Source organism: Nycticebus coucang, chromosome 7 (assembly GCF_027406575.1).
Source record: "Nycticebus coucang isolate mNycCou1 chromosome 7, mNycCou1.pri, whole genome shotgun sequence".
NCBI lineage: Eukaryota > Metazoa > Chordata > Mammalia > Primates > Lorisidae > Nycticebus > Nycticebus coucang.
In genome coordinates this window covers 134,394,143-134,408,707 of record NC_069786.1, presented here as the reverse complement: position 1 = coordinate 134,408,707, position 14,565 = coordinate 134,394,143, and the positions used below count along the sequence as shown (strand labels likewise).

The 14,565-nt window shown below is 42.3% G+C and overlaps 1 protein-coding gene across 3 annotated transcripts in view; it reads right to left on the bottom strand.

Moving 5' to 3' along the window:
- Positions 1 to 14,565, bottom strand: part of UBE2F (ubiquitin conjugating enzyme E2 F (putative)) — a 62,996-nt gene that overhangs the window by 10,720 nt on the left and 37,711 nt on the right. For all 3 annotated transcript variants that reach the window (XM_053597432.1, XM_053597433.1, XM_053597431.1), the window contains one exon: positions 3,730 to 3,800. In XM_053597432.1, coding sequence (XP_053453407.1) covers positions 3,730 to 3,800 — 71 coding nt within the window. The remainder of the gene's footprint in view (positions 1 to 3,729; positions 3,801 to 14,565) is intronic.

The window sequence follows — 14,565 nt, the reverse complement described above, 5'->3', positions numbered from 1 at the left end:
AAAAATATAGTTAAATTCAAGGGGTAGGGGGCTCAGTAAGCTCAGACACTACCTAACAAATGCAAATAGTATAACCCAATCATATGTACCCTTATATTAATCTGAAATTTAAAAAAAGTCAAAGAACAAAATGATCAAATCTTTAAGCTAAAAAAAAACAAACATACAAAGAACATTTGTCAGTTTACTATTCAGAAAATGCCTAGACTGACAGGAAGGATGGCAGTTATGACTGAGGCGAGAGCTCACTCTGTGTGGCGGGCGCCTCCCTTGGTGCTGAACGCCCACCACAACCCATGTGGGAATCGCCACCACCTTCCTGTCTCCAAAGGAGGAAACTGAGGCACAGAGAGACGCGCCTGAGGGCACAAGCCTGGAAAACTTTCTTTCCACAGCTTGGCAATGTGAGGTACTCACACAGGACATTTTAACAGCTGGTTTTCACAAGTTCAAAAGAAAAAACTCAAAGATAAAAGCAGATAAATAGAAAATTCTGGATATGAGTCACTCCTTGGTTAGGAGGCCCAGGGCAGGTGACTTGGGTTTTGGAGGTATGATGAGTCCCAGCAGCTGTAAATGCACGCTTTATAGCTCACATAAATGATTATCAGAAACTTTGAAAAATTACAATTTAATGGAAACTTCCTTTTGGAGATGAAATTACTTTTGTATTTGTTGAATTCTTTTATCATGTTGTGGCTTTGACCTATACATAAAGGTCCCTAAGCTAATATGTCAGTGTCAGGCTTTAGAGGCCATACTTGTTACCAGCGGCAAGTTTTTATATTAGACTGTTTAAATTCACATAAGTCAATTTAGATCAGGAGAAAATATAAATATGTAGAATTTGAGACAAAGCTATAATCTTAATTGTATATGAAAATCAGTTGCAAAAAAAAATGTTTAACTATTAAAGTTTACTTTGAACTTTAAAAAGAAAAACCACATACCCTACCAACTAGGTAGATGGCATTCTACCCAACAGAGGTATCAGGGGCTTGTGGATCTGAAACTTCTACAACTTTTGAATAAATTTTTGGGAACCATCTATCAAATCCTAGTGGCTTTTATTATCCAATGTAAGATTCTGTTGCTAGGATGGGGGAACTATTTCTGATATAGCTCATGCTTTTCTTTATAGACTTAAAGCAACCCTTAGTTACATGCTTGTTTTCTTTTTTTTTTTTTTAAGACAGTGTCACTATGTTGCCCTTAGTAGAGTGCTGTGGCATCACAGCTCACAGCAACCTCAAACTCTTGGGCTTAAGCGATTCTCTTGCCTCAGCCTCCCAAGCAGTTGGGACCATAGGCACCTGCCACAACGCCCGGCTTCTTTTTGGCCCAGGCTGGATTTGAACCCACCAGCTCCAGTGCATGTGGCTGGCGCCCTGGCTGCTGAGCTATAGGCACTGAGCCTGCTGCTGTTTTATTGTTTAATGCCCATCTCACCCAGCAGACAGCAAGGTGATGCAAAGTGCTCCCCAATGTACCTGGCTTGATTAGCATCAGCTGACTAGAGGAAGAAGGATGGAAGGAAGGAAGCTGGCTCACAGTAGGCCTGGCAACACCCTCCTGAGCTTGCTGTCAACAGCACAGCCAGAGCAGGTGGGCTTCCACCTGGAGGCAGGGATCTAGGGAATACCTGGGCAGCAGTGAGGCCCATCTGGGGTGCAGCGTCCCTAACCCTGGTGGAGGTTCCAGCCTGGCCACAGCAGAGAGTAGTTCCAGTGGAAGTTCAGGTGACAGAGGCACTCAGCCATCAGGGGGCTTACTACGCAGGGAGATGAAGATCTACCCCAGGAACTATGCTGGAAGTGTGGACTTCGAAGAAAAAAGCTGAAGTGCAACAAGAGAGCTATGATAAGGCCTGCAGTGCAGCCTGGGCATCAGAGCCAGACCCTGTCTCTGAAAAGAAAAATAAATAAGGACGGGTGCGGTGGCTCACACCTGTAATCCGAGCACTCTGGGAGGCCGAGGAGGGTGGATTGCTTGAGCTCATGAGTTTGAGACCAGCCTGAGCAAGCATGAGACCCCCTTCTCTAAAAATAGCCGGGCATTGTGGCAGGTGCCTGTAGTCCCAGCTACTTGGGAGGCTGAGGCAAGAGGATTGCTTGATCCAGGAATTTGACGCCATGGCACTCTACCCCAGGGCAACTGAGTGAGACTATTTAAAAAATAAATTAGGCTCAGTGCCTGTAGCTCAGTGGTTAGGGTGCTGGCCACATACACCAGGGCTGGCGGGTTTGAACCTGGCCAGGGCCTGCTGAACAACAATGACAACTACAACAACAAGAACAACAACAAAATAGCCGGGCATTGTGGCAGGCCCCTGTAGTCCCAGTTACTTGGGAGCCTGAGGCAAGAGAATTGCTTAAGCCCAAGAGTTGGAGGTTGCTGTGACCTATGACACTACAGCCCCGTACTGAGGGCGATAGAGTGGAAAAAAAAATTATTTAATTAAAAATACAATAAAATGAATACTAAGTGCACTTTGGAGAAAGAAAAAGGGATCCTGACGTAAGCCTTCCCAGGAAGTGGGGTGCAGCCAAAGTTTATACATTTCTTAAAGGTGATTAGTGTTTATTAGAGAAATGAGAGAAAAACGCCACAGCAGAGCCCGAGAGCTGACTAGGTTAACTGCACGTCATGTTGACAGTGAAAGAAATATGCTGAGATCTTCAGGCCGCTTCCCACCTTGTGCCTGAGTGTGCGGCACAGGAATGTGAAACCAATGCCCTTGAGTCCTACAGCCACCAGTGGTGAGGCCGTACCAGAGCCCTGCACTCAATGCCACTGCCTCACTAGAGGAAGGAACATGTATTAAAGTAAAGCCCAAATGCTAAACTTAACCAACCCATCCATCTTCTTCAGCAATGTTAGGAGGGGGAAGTCACTGATCCATTAAGGATGGGACACACAGGTCACAGCAGACATGAAGCCCTGCCAAGCTGCCCTGCTCCAAGAGTGCTGGGCACATCTCAAGGCCACTTTGGTAAAGAGAAGACATCTTAAATATAAGTACCAAGTATGTCTTAAGCCTGTCATCTATGTTTTATTCTCCCAGGTGTCTATCAATAACCATACTTTCCCCTCTTAGCTAGAATCAGTCACATGGAGGGACTGGGAGGGCTCGTGTAGATAGGAGGGGAGACGGAAGTAAAGGCCCCAGAGGGTCCTTCTTGGGGTGGAGGGTGGTGCTGAGCAGGCAGTGCTGAGAAGTGGCAGAGCGTGGTCACCAGAAGGCAGCAGGAGGATGCTGGTCTGGAGTCAGAGCAAGGCCAGGGGCCTGGGACAAGCAGGAAATCACAGCTGCTCCTGGTGGAGCCCAGGCCTTGCCTGCCTGATCTAGGCCAGGTGCGGTGGCTCACATCTGTAATCCCAGCACTTTGGGAGGCCCAGGTGAAAGGATCACTTGAGGTCAAGAGTTCAAGACCAGCCTGAGCAAAAGTGAGACGACCCCCCCCCCCCAATCTCTACAAAAAATAAAAACATCAGCCAGGTGTGGCAGGTGCCTATAGTCCCAGCTACTTGGGAGTCTGAGGCAGGAAATCACTAGAGCCCAGGAGTTGAAGGCTGCCATGAGCTATGACGATGTCTCTATACTCGACCTGGGTGACAGAGTGAGATGAGACCCTCTCTCAAAAACAAGCCTAAAAAACAAAACAAAAAAGGCCAATGCTCACACACAACACTCAGAAATGTGGAAGACTGGAAAGATGAGAAACTCACCTTAGGCAAATTTCACCTGTCTCTGTGATGTTGGGGTGCCAGATCCTGGTCAAGCATTTCACCTTGGGAGGCTGCAACACAGAGAATGAGAGAGATCACCCGACAGTCTCCCCACATCACGTCTCTGGGCAAAGCCTTCCCACACCCGGCACCAAGAGGCTTGTTCCAGGGCTTACTTCAGCACGCAGATGTACTCATCCAGCGGGTCCCACCCTGAACACCTACCACTCATCCCCTATGCAGAAGTGCAGGACAAATGGGCACTCACAGTGCCAGTCTATAGCCGCAGAGCACTGCTCCAAGCCCTGTGTCTTCCTGGCACCTGCCACCCCCTCTAATTCGCGGGCTCAGTGCTGTGCAAGAGGAGTCTGAAGGGCACCCTGGGGCCACGTTCCAACCAGGAGCCCACAGATTGCTTTGCACTAAGTTACTGAACTGTGGCTGAAAGTTATTGCTCCTTGCAAGAAGAGCCTCTTCCCTTGCTGGGTGTTTTCAAAGATGCTATTGTCATATGCATTTTCCTAGATAAAAATCTTAGTCCGCTTTATACTTAAAGGAGTGAGAAAGAATGAAAATGAGGGCATGGGGATAAAGTATATCATCATTTATGGCATTTTTTGATAAAGTTCTTTTTAAGATTCTTCTATTATAAAACCAATACATCATTCAAGAAACAAAAACGAAAGGAAATATATGTTTATTAATAGATAATAGTATACACAATATATAAATAATATAATATAAATTACATACATGTTATATTGTATGTTTCCTTTTACTCTTATTGCCTTTTATATAAGTATACACATAAATACTCCATAACTCCACCCGGAAATCATCTCTACTGACACCTGATGTACATTTTTGGAGCCCTTTTTCTGGGCCACACACACACATAACACATTCCATGGTACAGACATCTGCCACCAGCAGGTTACTCCATCTGCCTTGGACATGTAGGTTGTTCCCACCCCCCTCCAAGCCCTGCTATGTCAAGGCCCATACCTTTGCTCACACCTGTATGAAATGTTTCCTTGGGACAAAGCCCAGGGTGAGCAAAGGGCTCCTGATACTGTGCCAGTTCCTTCAAAAGGACCCTCTTCCAGGTCCTCTCCCACTGGGAGGTCTCCTTGGTTGACACAAAGTGTCATCTCACAGGATCTTATCCAAAATGTCATCTCAAAAAGGGATCAACCATTTATCAAATGGGGGTAATACCTTCCCTGTTTACCATTTCTATTAATTTTTATTTATGATGTTTTCTAAGGAATGAAAAGTTTTATCTTTGTAATCAAATTTTTATCTTTATTTTCTTTTTTCATGGTGTCCACAGGGAGAATTTTTATCTTGGTTGTTGTACTGAGGAACTACTTCACCATCCAACATTCTCCTGCAATTTTCTATTACCCTAATAGTTTTATCTTTATAGTTGTATAAAGCAAACTTACTTTTCAGGTCCCTAGTGAATTTTCTTCCTGATTTCAAAACACTACAAAATCAATAAACTCAAAAGAAATGATTAAACTGTGCAAATTTATGTGTCTTAGGACTAAAGAATTTAGGTCCTGAGTGAATTTTAATTTGCATGGTTAGAACTTTTTCTGCAAATACAAGGGAATACCTTTGGGAGACTATCCCTTACTTCCAGTGAGGCATTCGGGCTGCAGAGGGAGGTCAGACGCTGCTCAGGCAGGGCTGTGCTCCCCTCTCTGCATACTGACGCAGTGGCAATCCGGTCGTCGGGCTGAGTCACTGACTCAGCTTTGAAGGAACCCAACAAGCTCACTCCCCCTCCCAAATTGGGTGCCCTTTCTATGAAGGTCCCAGTACATGACCGCCAGCTTAGTGTTACTCCATCTGCCAAGGGTTTGGGGGCATCTTCCCTTTCTCTTCCTGTCCCTTCACATCATCCATAGTTAGATGTTCACAGATACTTCTTTGGCCAATGGTTCTTTTAACTGTGGTCTCAGAACAGAGAGCAAAAACTCTGCTCGGGACTCTGACAAATACACTTTCCAAACTGAACTCTTTTGTAGCCCTCCTGTTCCTCCCAGACAAGCCAGACAAGCAAGAAATGCCCAGCCCCACCCCTACCTCCCCTCTCTGTGCTGGGCAGGGCATCTGCTCAGCCATACAGCCAAGGCTTCAACATCCCACAGATACAACATCAAACCAATGGGGAAAATACAGCTTGTTCAGTGGTACTGGCTGCACATTAAGAAAAATACAATTACAGTCCCATTTAGAACTTTATTAATGTACATTATATTTAACATTAAAATTAAACATAAAAGAGAACTGTAAGAAAGCTGGAAGAAAGTGCAGTGAGTGGTCTGAAGCCTGCTTTAAGCATTTCATAATAAAAAAAATGAAGAAAAGGATTTGACTACAGTAGCAGAACAAAAAAGCAAACGTTTATAGAACAAAAGATAAGTGCAAAACAAAGAAAAATATTTATAGACTAAGAAACTGAAGGAAAAAGTTTCACATTCTTTATATATAAGAACTCTTGGGCCAGGCACGGTGGCTCATGCCTGTAACCCCCACATTCTGGGAGGCTGAGATGGGTGGATTGCTTGAGCTCAGGAATTCAAGATCAGCCTCAGAAGAGTGAGACCCCCGTCTTCACTAAAAATAGAAAAACTAGGGCGGCGCCTGTGGCTCAGTCGGTAAGGCACCGGCCCCATATACCAAGGGTGGCGGGTTCAAACCCGGCCCCGGCCAAACTGCAACCAAAAAACAGCCAGGCGTTGTGGCGGGCGCCTGTAGTCCCAGCTACTCGGGAGGCTAAGGCAAGAGAATCGCTTAAGCCCAGGAGTTTGAGGTTGCTGTGAGCTGTGTGAGTCCACGGCACTCTACCAAGAGCCATAAAGTGAGACCCTGTCTCTACAAAAAAAAAAAAAAACAACAACAAAAAAATAAAAATAGAAAAACTAGTAGGGTGTCATGGCAGGTGCCTATAGTCTCAGCTACTCAGGAGGCTGAGGCAAGAAGATCGCTTGAGCCCAAGAATTTGAGGTTGCTGCAAGCTATGATACTACAGCACTCTACCCTGGGTGACAAAGTGAGACTGTCTCTAAAAAAAAAAAAAGCTCTTATAAATCTGTAAGAATAACAAAGAATAACAAATACCACAGTGGAAAAATGGGCAAAAAGACTTAATAGTGGCTCATAAAAAATATAAATAATAGGGGGAGGCGGAGCAAGATGGCGGCCGAGTAACAGCTTCCTTGCATCTGGGCACCGTGAGTCTGGGGAGATAGGACTCCAGGCATCTCTGGCTGGTGGGAACTGCCTATCATCACTCCTATGAGGATACAGGGAGTCAGCGAGAGACTTCTGGACCCCAAGAGGAGGACTAAAACAGTGGAAAACCTGCAAGAGGTCGCGTGTGTTCAATCTGTCTAAACCCGCCCACAACTGTAAGTTCAGTAGCAGCGAGACTGCAAACCAGAAAGGCCTTACCTGTGAACTGTTTTGGTGTCTTTGGACTTGGCACTCAGCTGAACTGCCTTGGGGAGAGCCTGAGCGGGAGTGCGGAGAACTTTGGCCATTGTCTAGGGCCCCAGTCTGAGCCGCTGAGCCAGACGGAGCTAATAGTGTTTGGCGGTGGGTCACACGGAACCATTGTCAGTGATCTGCCCCAGCAAGCTCCGCCCTCAGGGTCGCAGAGCTAGAATTGGGTGGGAGCTGGTAACCCAGCAACCAAGTAGCCTAAGGGTGGGGTCTGAGCCGCCTTGCAGCCCTAACCCTCAGGGGCGGAGTGAGACCGGTTTTGGCACACTGGGTAAGTGGATAGCCACTTCAGCAGTGATTCCAGCGAGAAAGCTGGGAAAGCTTCTGCTCAGCAAGTTTACAAGTTCAAAGTGCCTTTTAAGTGGGCTGAAGAGAGATTTAGGGTGTCCACCTGCTGGGGTTTGAGAAATCAGCAGCCTCCAGTCATATCAGAACTGTGATTAACATCTCATACCCCAGAAGACCACGTGTTGCCCAGACAATATTCAATAACATATACAAACTGGTTTGTTTTTGGTTGTGTATTTTTTTCTTTTTTTTTGTTTGGTTGTTTTTTTTTGTTTATTTTGACGTTGTTGATGTTCTTTTGTTTTTTAATTTCAATCTTTTCCATACAGATCCCTTTTTCGTTCTCAATTTTTCTAGTTTAATTATAATTTCCCATTGCTGCCTTTTTCAATAACTAGAACTTCATTTTTGCTAGTGTTTCTACCGCTATCATTTAGTTTTTCACCCAATTTTATCCCCGTAAAGTTTTCTGTTTGCTTGTTTTGGTTTGATTTACAGCATTTTTGTCTTTCCTCTCTACTTGGTGGAGGTGGGGTACTGTGTCTGATCAGGTTAGCAAAGAGCCGCTGACCTCAAGGGAACCACCCAACTGGGCACCCCCAGAAGGTGGGGTTTTTAAAGGTTATGTCAAAGTACCCTACTGTATACCTATATTGCCCTGTCTCCCTCTTTCTGTGCCTCTCTTCTTTTTGTCAATATTCCTTATACCCACCCCCTCTCCTTTCTCTATCTTTCTTTTTTTTCTTATCACTCGGTCCTCCTTTCTTTCATCCCTTTTTTGCTCTTCAACCTTCTCACCCTTCTGGTCCTGTAACCCTTAGTCCACAGGAACAAGAACTTAAAGAGCAAGAGGAAGTGAAAGGAAAACTAGGGCAAGGAAACAGATAAAAGAAATCACTCATGAGGAAGAATCAGCAGAAAACTCCAGGCAACATGAAGAACCAGTCTAGAACAACCCCACCAAGGGACCATGAGGTAGCTACTGCAGAGGATTCCACCTATAAAGAAATGTTAGGAATGACAGAAAGGGAATTTAGAATACACATGTTGAAAACAATGAAAGAAATGATGGAAACAATGAAGGAAATGGCTAATAAAGTGGAAAATAACCAAAAGGAAATCCAAAAACAGAATCAAATAAGAGATGAACGATATGAAGAATATAAAAAGGATATAGCAGACCTGAAGGAACTGAAACAGTCAATTAGGGAACTTAAAGATGCAATGGAAAGTATCAGCAACAGGCTAGACCATGCAGAAGAAAGAATTTCAGAGGTAGAAGACAAAGTTCTTGAGATAACTCAGACAGTAAAAGAGGCAGAAAAGAAGAGAGAGAAAGCAGAACGTTCACTGTCAGAATTATGGGACTTTAGGAAGCGCTCCAACATACGAGTTATAGGAATTCCAGAAGGGGAAGAAGAATGCCTCAGAGGAATGGAAGCCATACTAGAGAATATTATAAAAGAAAATTTCCCAAACATCACCAAAGATTCTGACACACTGCTTTCAGAGGGCGATCGGACCCCAGGTCGCCTCAACTCTAACCGAGCTTCTCCAAGACACATTGTGATGAACCTGTCCAAAGTCAAGACAAAAGAAAAGATTCTGCAAGCTGCCAGGAGTAAGCGCCAGTTGACCTACAGGGGCAAATCCATCAGAGTGACCGCAGACTTCTCTAATGAAACTTTCCAAGCAAGAAGACAATGGTCATCTACCTTTAATCTACTTAAACAGAACAATTTCCAGCCCAGAATTCTGTACCCTGCTAAGCTAAGCTTCAAAATTGACAGAGAAATCAAATCATTTACGGATATACAAACATTGAGGAAATTCGCCATAACAAGACCAGCTCTACAGGAAATACTTCAACCTGTTCTGCACACTGACCACCACAATGGATCAGCAGCAAAGTAAGAACTCAGAAATTAAAGGACAGAACCTAACCTCCACACTGATGCAAAAGATAAAAGTAAGCAATGGACTCTCACCAAATAAGACGAATAGAATACTACCACACTTATCAATTATCTCAATAAATGTTAATGGCTTGAATTCCCCACTGAAAAGACATAGACTGGTTGACTGGATTAAAAAACACAAGCCATCCATTTGCTGTCTGCAAGAAACACACCTGGCTTCAAAAGACAAATTAAAGCTCCGAGTCAAGGGTTGGAAGACAATTTTTCAGGCAAATGGAATTCAGAAGAAAAGAGGAGTTGCAATCTTATTTTCAGATACATGTGGATTTAAAGCAACTAAAGTGAAAAAAGACAAAGATGGTCACTTTATATTGGTCAAGGGAAAAATACAACAAGAAGACATTTCAATTCTAAATATCTATGCACCCAATTTAAATGCTCCCAGATTCTTGAAACAGACCTTACTCAGTCTGAGCAATATGATATCTGATAATACCATAATAACAGGGGTCTTAACACTCCTCTTACAAAGGTGGACAGATCCTCTAAACAGAAATTAAACAAGGATATAAGAGATTTAAAAGAGACCCTAGAACAACTGTGCTTGATAGACACATATAGAACACTACATCCCAAAGATAAAGAATATACATTCTTCTCATCACCCCATGGAACATTCTCCAAAATTGATCATATCCTGGGACACAAAACAAATATCAACAGAATCAAAAGAATTGAAATTTTACCTTGTATCTTCTCAGACCATAAGGCACTAAAGGTGGAACTCAACTCTAACAAAAATGCTCAACCCCACCCAAAGCCATGGAAATTAAACAATCTTCTGTTGAATAACAGATGGGTGCAGGAAGAAATAAAACAGGAAATCATTAACTTCCTTGAGCATAACAACAATGAAGACACAAGCTACCAAAACCTGTGGGATACTGCAAAAGCAGTTTTGAGAGGAAAATTCATCGCTTTAGATGCCTACATTCGAAAAACAGAAAGAGAGCACATCAACAATCTCACAAGAGATCTTATGGAATTGGAAAAAGAAGAACAATCTAAGCCTAAACTCAGTAGAAGAAAAGAAATATCCAAAATCAAATCAGAGATCAATGAAATTGAAAACAAAGAATCATTCACAAAATTAATGAAACAAGGAGTTGGTTTTTTGAAAAAATAAATAAAGTAGATAAACCATTGCCCAGACTAACTAGAAACAGAAAAGTAAAATCTCTAGTAACCTCAATCAGAAACAATAAAGGGGAAATAACAACTGATCCCACAGAGATACAAGAGATCATCTCTGAATACTACCAGAAACTCTATGCTCAGAAATTTGACAATGTGAAGGAAATGGATCAATATTTAGAATCACACCCTCTCCCTAGACTTATCCAGGAAGAAATAGACCTCCTGAACAGACCAATTTCAAGCACTGAGATCAAAGAAACAATAAAAAAGCTTCCAACTAAAAAATGCCCTGGTCCAGATGGCTTCACTCCAGAATTCTATCAAACCTTCAAGGAAGAGCTTATTCCTGTACTGCAGAAATTATTCCAAAAAATTGAGGAAGAAGGAATCTTCCCCAACACATTCTATGAAGCGAACATCACCCTGATACCAAAACCAGAAAAAGACCCAAACAAAAAGGAGAATTTCAGACCAATTTCACTCATGAACATAGACGCAAAAATTCTCAACAAAATCCTAGCCAATAGATTACAGCTTATCATCAAAGAAGTCATTCATCATGATCAAGCAGGCTTCATCCCAGGGATGCAAGGCTGGTTTAACATACGCAAGTCTATAAACGTTATCCACCATATTAACAGAGGCAAAAATAAAGATCACATGATCCTCTCAATAGATGCAGAAAAAGCATTTGATAAAATCCAGCATCCTTTTCTAATTAGAACACTGAAGAGTATAGGCATAGGTGGCACCTTTCTAAAACTGATTGAAGCTATCTATGACAAACCCACAGCCAATATTTTACTGAATGGAGTAAAACTCAAAGCTTTTCCTCTTAGAACTGGAAGCAGACAAGGTTGTCCTCTGTCACCTTTACTATTCAACGTAGTGCTGCAAGTTCTAGCCAATACAATTAGGTAAGACAAGGAAATAAAGGGAATCCAAATGGGAGCGGAGGAGGTCAAACTCTCCCTCTTTGCTGACAACATGATCTTATACTTAGAGAACCCCAAAGACTCAACCACAAGACTCCTAGAAGTCATCAAAAAATACAGTAATGTTTCAGGATATAAAATCAATGTCCACAAGTCAGTAGCCTTTGTATACACCAATAACAGTGAGGATGAGAAGCTAATTAAGGACACAACTCCCTTCACCATAGTTTCAAAGAAAATGAAATACCTAGGAATATACCTAACGAAGGAGGTGAAGGACCTCTATAAAGAAAACTATGAAATCCTCAGAAAGGAAATAGCAGAGGATATTAACAAATGGAAGAACATACCATGCTCATGGATGGGAAGAATCAACATTGTTAAAATGTCTATACTTCCCAAAGCAATCTACCTATTCAATGCCATTCCTATCAAAGTACCTACATCGTAATTTCAAGATTTGGAAAAAATGATTCTGCGTTTTGTATGGAACCGGAAAAAACCCCGTATAGCTAAGGCAGTTCTTAGTAACAAAAATAAAGCTGGGGGCATCAGCATACCAGATTTAGTCTGTACTACAAAGCCATAGTGGTCAAGACAGCATGGTACTGGCACAAAAACAGAGACATAGACACTTGGAATCGAATTGAACACCAAGAAATGAAACTAACATCTTACAACCACCTAATCTTCGATAAACCAAACAAGAACTTACCTTGGGGGAAAGACTCCCTATTCAATAAATGGTGTTGGGAGAACTGGATGTCTACATGTAAAAGACTGAAACTGGACCCACACCTTTCCCCACTCACAAAAATTGATTCAAGATGGATAAAGGACTTAAATTTAAGGCATGAAACAATAAAAATCCTCAAAGAAAGCATAGGAAAAACACTGGAAGATATTGGCCTGGGGGAAGACTTCATGAAGAAGACTGCCATGGCAATTGCAACAACAACAAAAATAAACAAATGGGACTTCATTAAACTGAAAAGCTTCTGTACAGCTAAGGAGACAATAACCAAAGCAAAGAGACAACCTACACAATGGGAAAGGATATTTGCATATTTTCAATCAGACAAAAGCTTGATAACTAGGATCTATAGAGAACTCAAATTAATCCACATGAAAAAAGCCAACAATCCCATATATCAATGGGCAAGAGACATGAATAGAACTTTCTCTAAAGATGACAGACGAATGGCTAACAAACACATGAAAAAATGTTCATCATCTCTATATATTAGAGAAATGCAAATCAAAACAACCCTGAGATATCATCTAACCCCAGTGAGAATGGCCCACATCACAAAATCTCAAAACTGCAGATGCTGGCGTGGATGTGGAGAGAAGGGAACACTTTTACACTGCTGGTGGGACTGCAAACTAGTACAACCTTTCTGGAAGGAAGTATGGAGAAACCTCAAAGCACTCAACCTAGACCTCCCATTCGATCCTGCAATCCCATTACTGGGCATCTACCCAGAAGGAAAAAAATCCTTTTATCATAAGGACACTTACTCTAGACTGTTTATTGCAGCTCAATTTACAATCGCCAAAATGTGGAAACAGCCTAAATGCCCACCAACCCAGGAATGGATTAACAAGCTGTGGTATATGTATACCATGGAATACTATTCAGCCATTAAAAAAAATGGAGACTTTACATCCTTCGTATTAACCTGGATGGAAGTGGAAGACATTATTCTTAGTAAAGCATCACAAGAATGGAGAAGCATGAATCCTATGTACTCAATCTTGATATGAGGACAATTAATGACAATTAAGGTTATGGGGGGGGGAGCAGAAAGAGGGATGGAGGGAGGGGGGTGGGGCCTTAGTGTGTGTCACACTTTATGGGGGTAAGACATGATTGCAAGAGGGACTTTACCTAACAATTGCAACCAGTGTAACTGGCTTATTGTACCCTCAATGAATCCCCAACAATAAAAAAAAAAAAAAAATATATATATATATATATATATATAAATAATAAGTAGGAAGTAATATTCAACATCCTTCTTAGGAAATGAAATTTCAAATGACAACTGGATACCAAATGAGACACCATTTTCTTCCAAAATAGCAAAAAGAAAAAAAGAATAAAAATATTCTATTTGTATAAGTATCTGGTGGCTCAGACCTGACATCCCAGCTACTTGAGAGGCTGAGGCAGAAGGATTGCTTGAGCCCAGGAGTTTAAGACCCACCTGAGCAACACAGTGAGACCCTCACATCCAAAAAAATAAATTCAGCTTGGGGAGAGTTTAGGGAAAGGAAATTTTCCAATACTGATGGTGAGAACACCAACTGGTATAACCTCTCTGATGGGTGGGTTTTTTTTTGAGACAGGGTCTCACTCCGTCACCCAGGCTAGAGTACAGTGACAGCCTCATAGCTCACAACCATCTCAAATCCCTGGGCTCAAGTGATCTTCCTGCTGAGCCTCCTGAATAGCTACAACGACAGGTCGTACCACACACCTGGCTAACTTTCTTATTTTTTGTAGAGTTGGGGGTCTTGACATGTTGCTCAGGCTGGTCTTAAACTCCTGGCCTCAAGTAATCCTCTTGCCTCAGTCTCCCAAAGTGCTAGGATTACAGGCATGAGCCACCACAAGCAGCCTGGAGAATAATTTAATAGGATTTATCAAGAGCCTTAAAATGGAGCATCAATTACTCAATACCCATAATGCCACTTCTAAGAATTTATGCAAAGGAAAGAAGTAGACAGACACAAGATGTGTGTCTTGGGCACACCTTACAGCTCTATTCTAGGGGCAGCAAACCACAGCCCACAGAACAAATCCATATCAGGCCTGTTTTCCCATAGTCAAAGATTGGCTTTTGCATTTTTAAAAGGTTTAAAAAAAAAAAATGGAGCAGAGACCATATGTGGTCCCTAGAGCATAAAATATTTATTACTTGGCCCTTAACAGAAAATCTGGTTTATACTGTCAAAAAACTGGTCAATCAAAGACC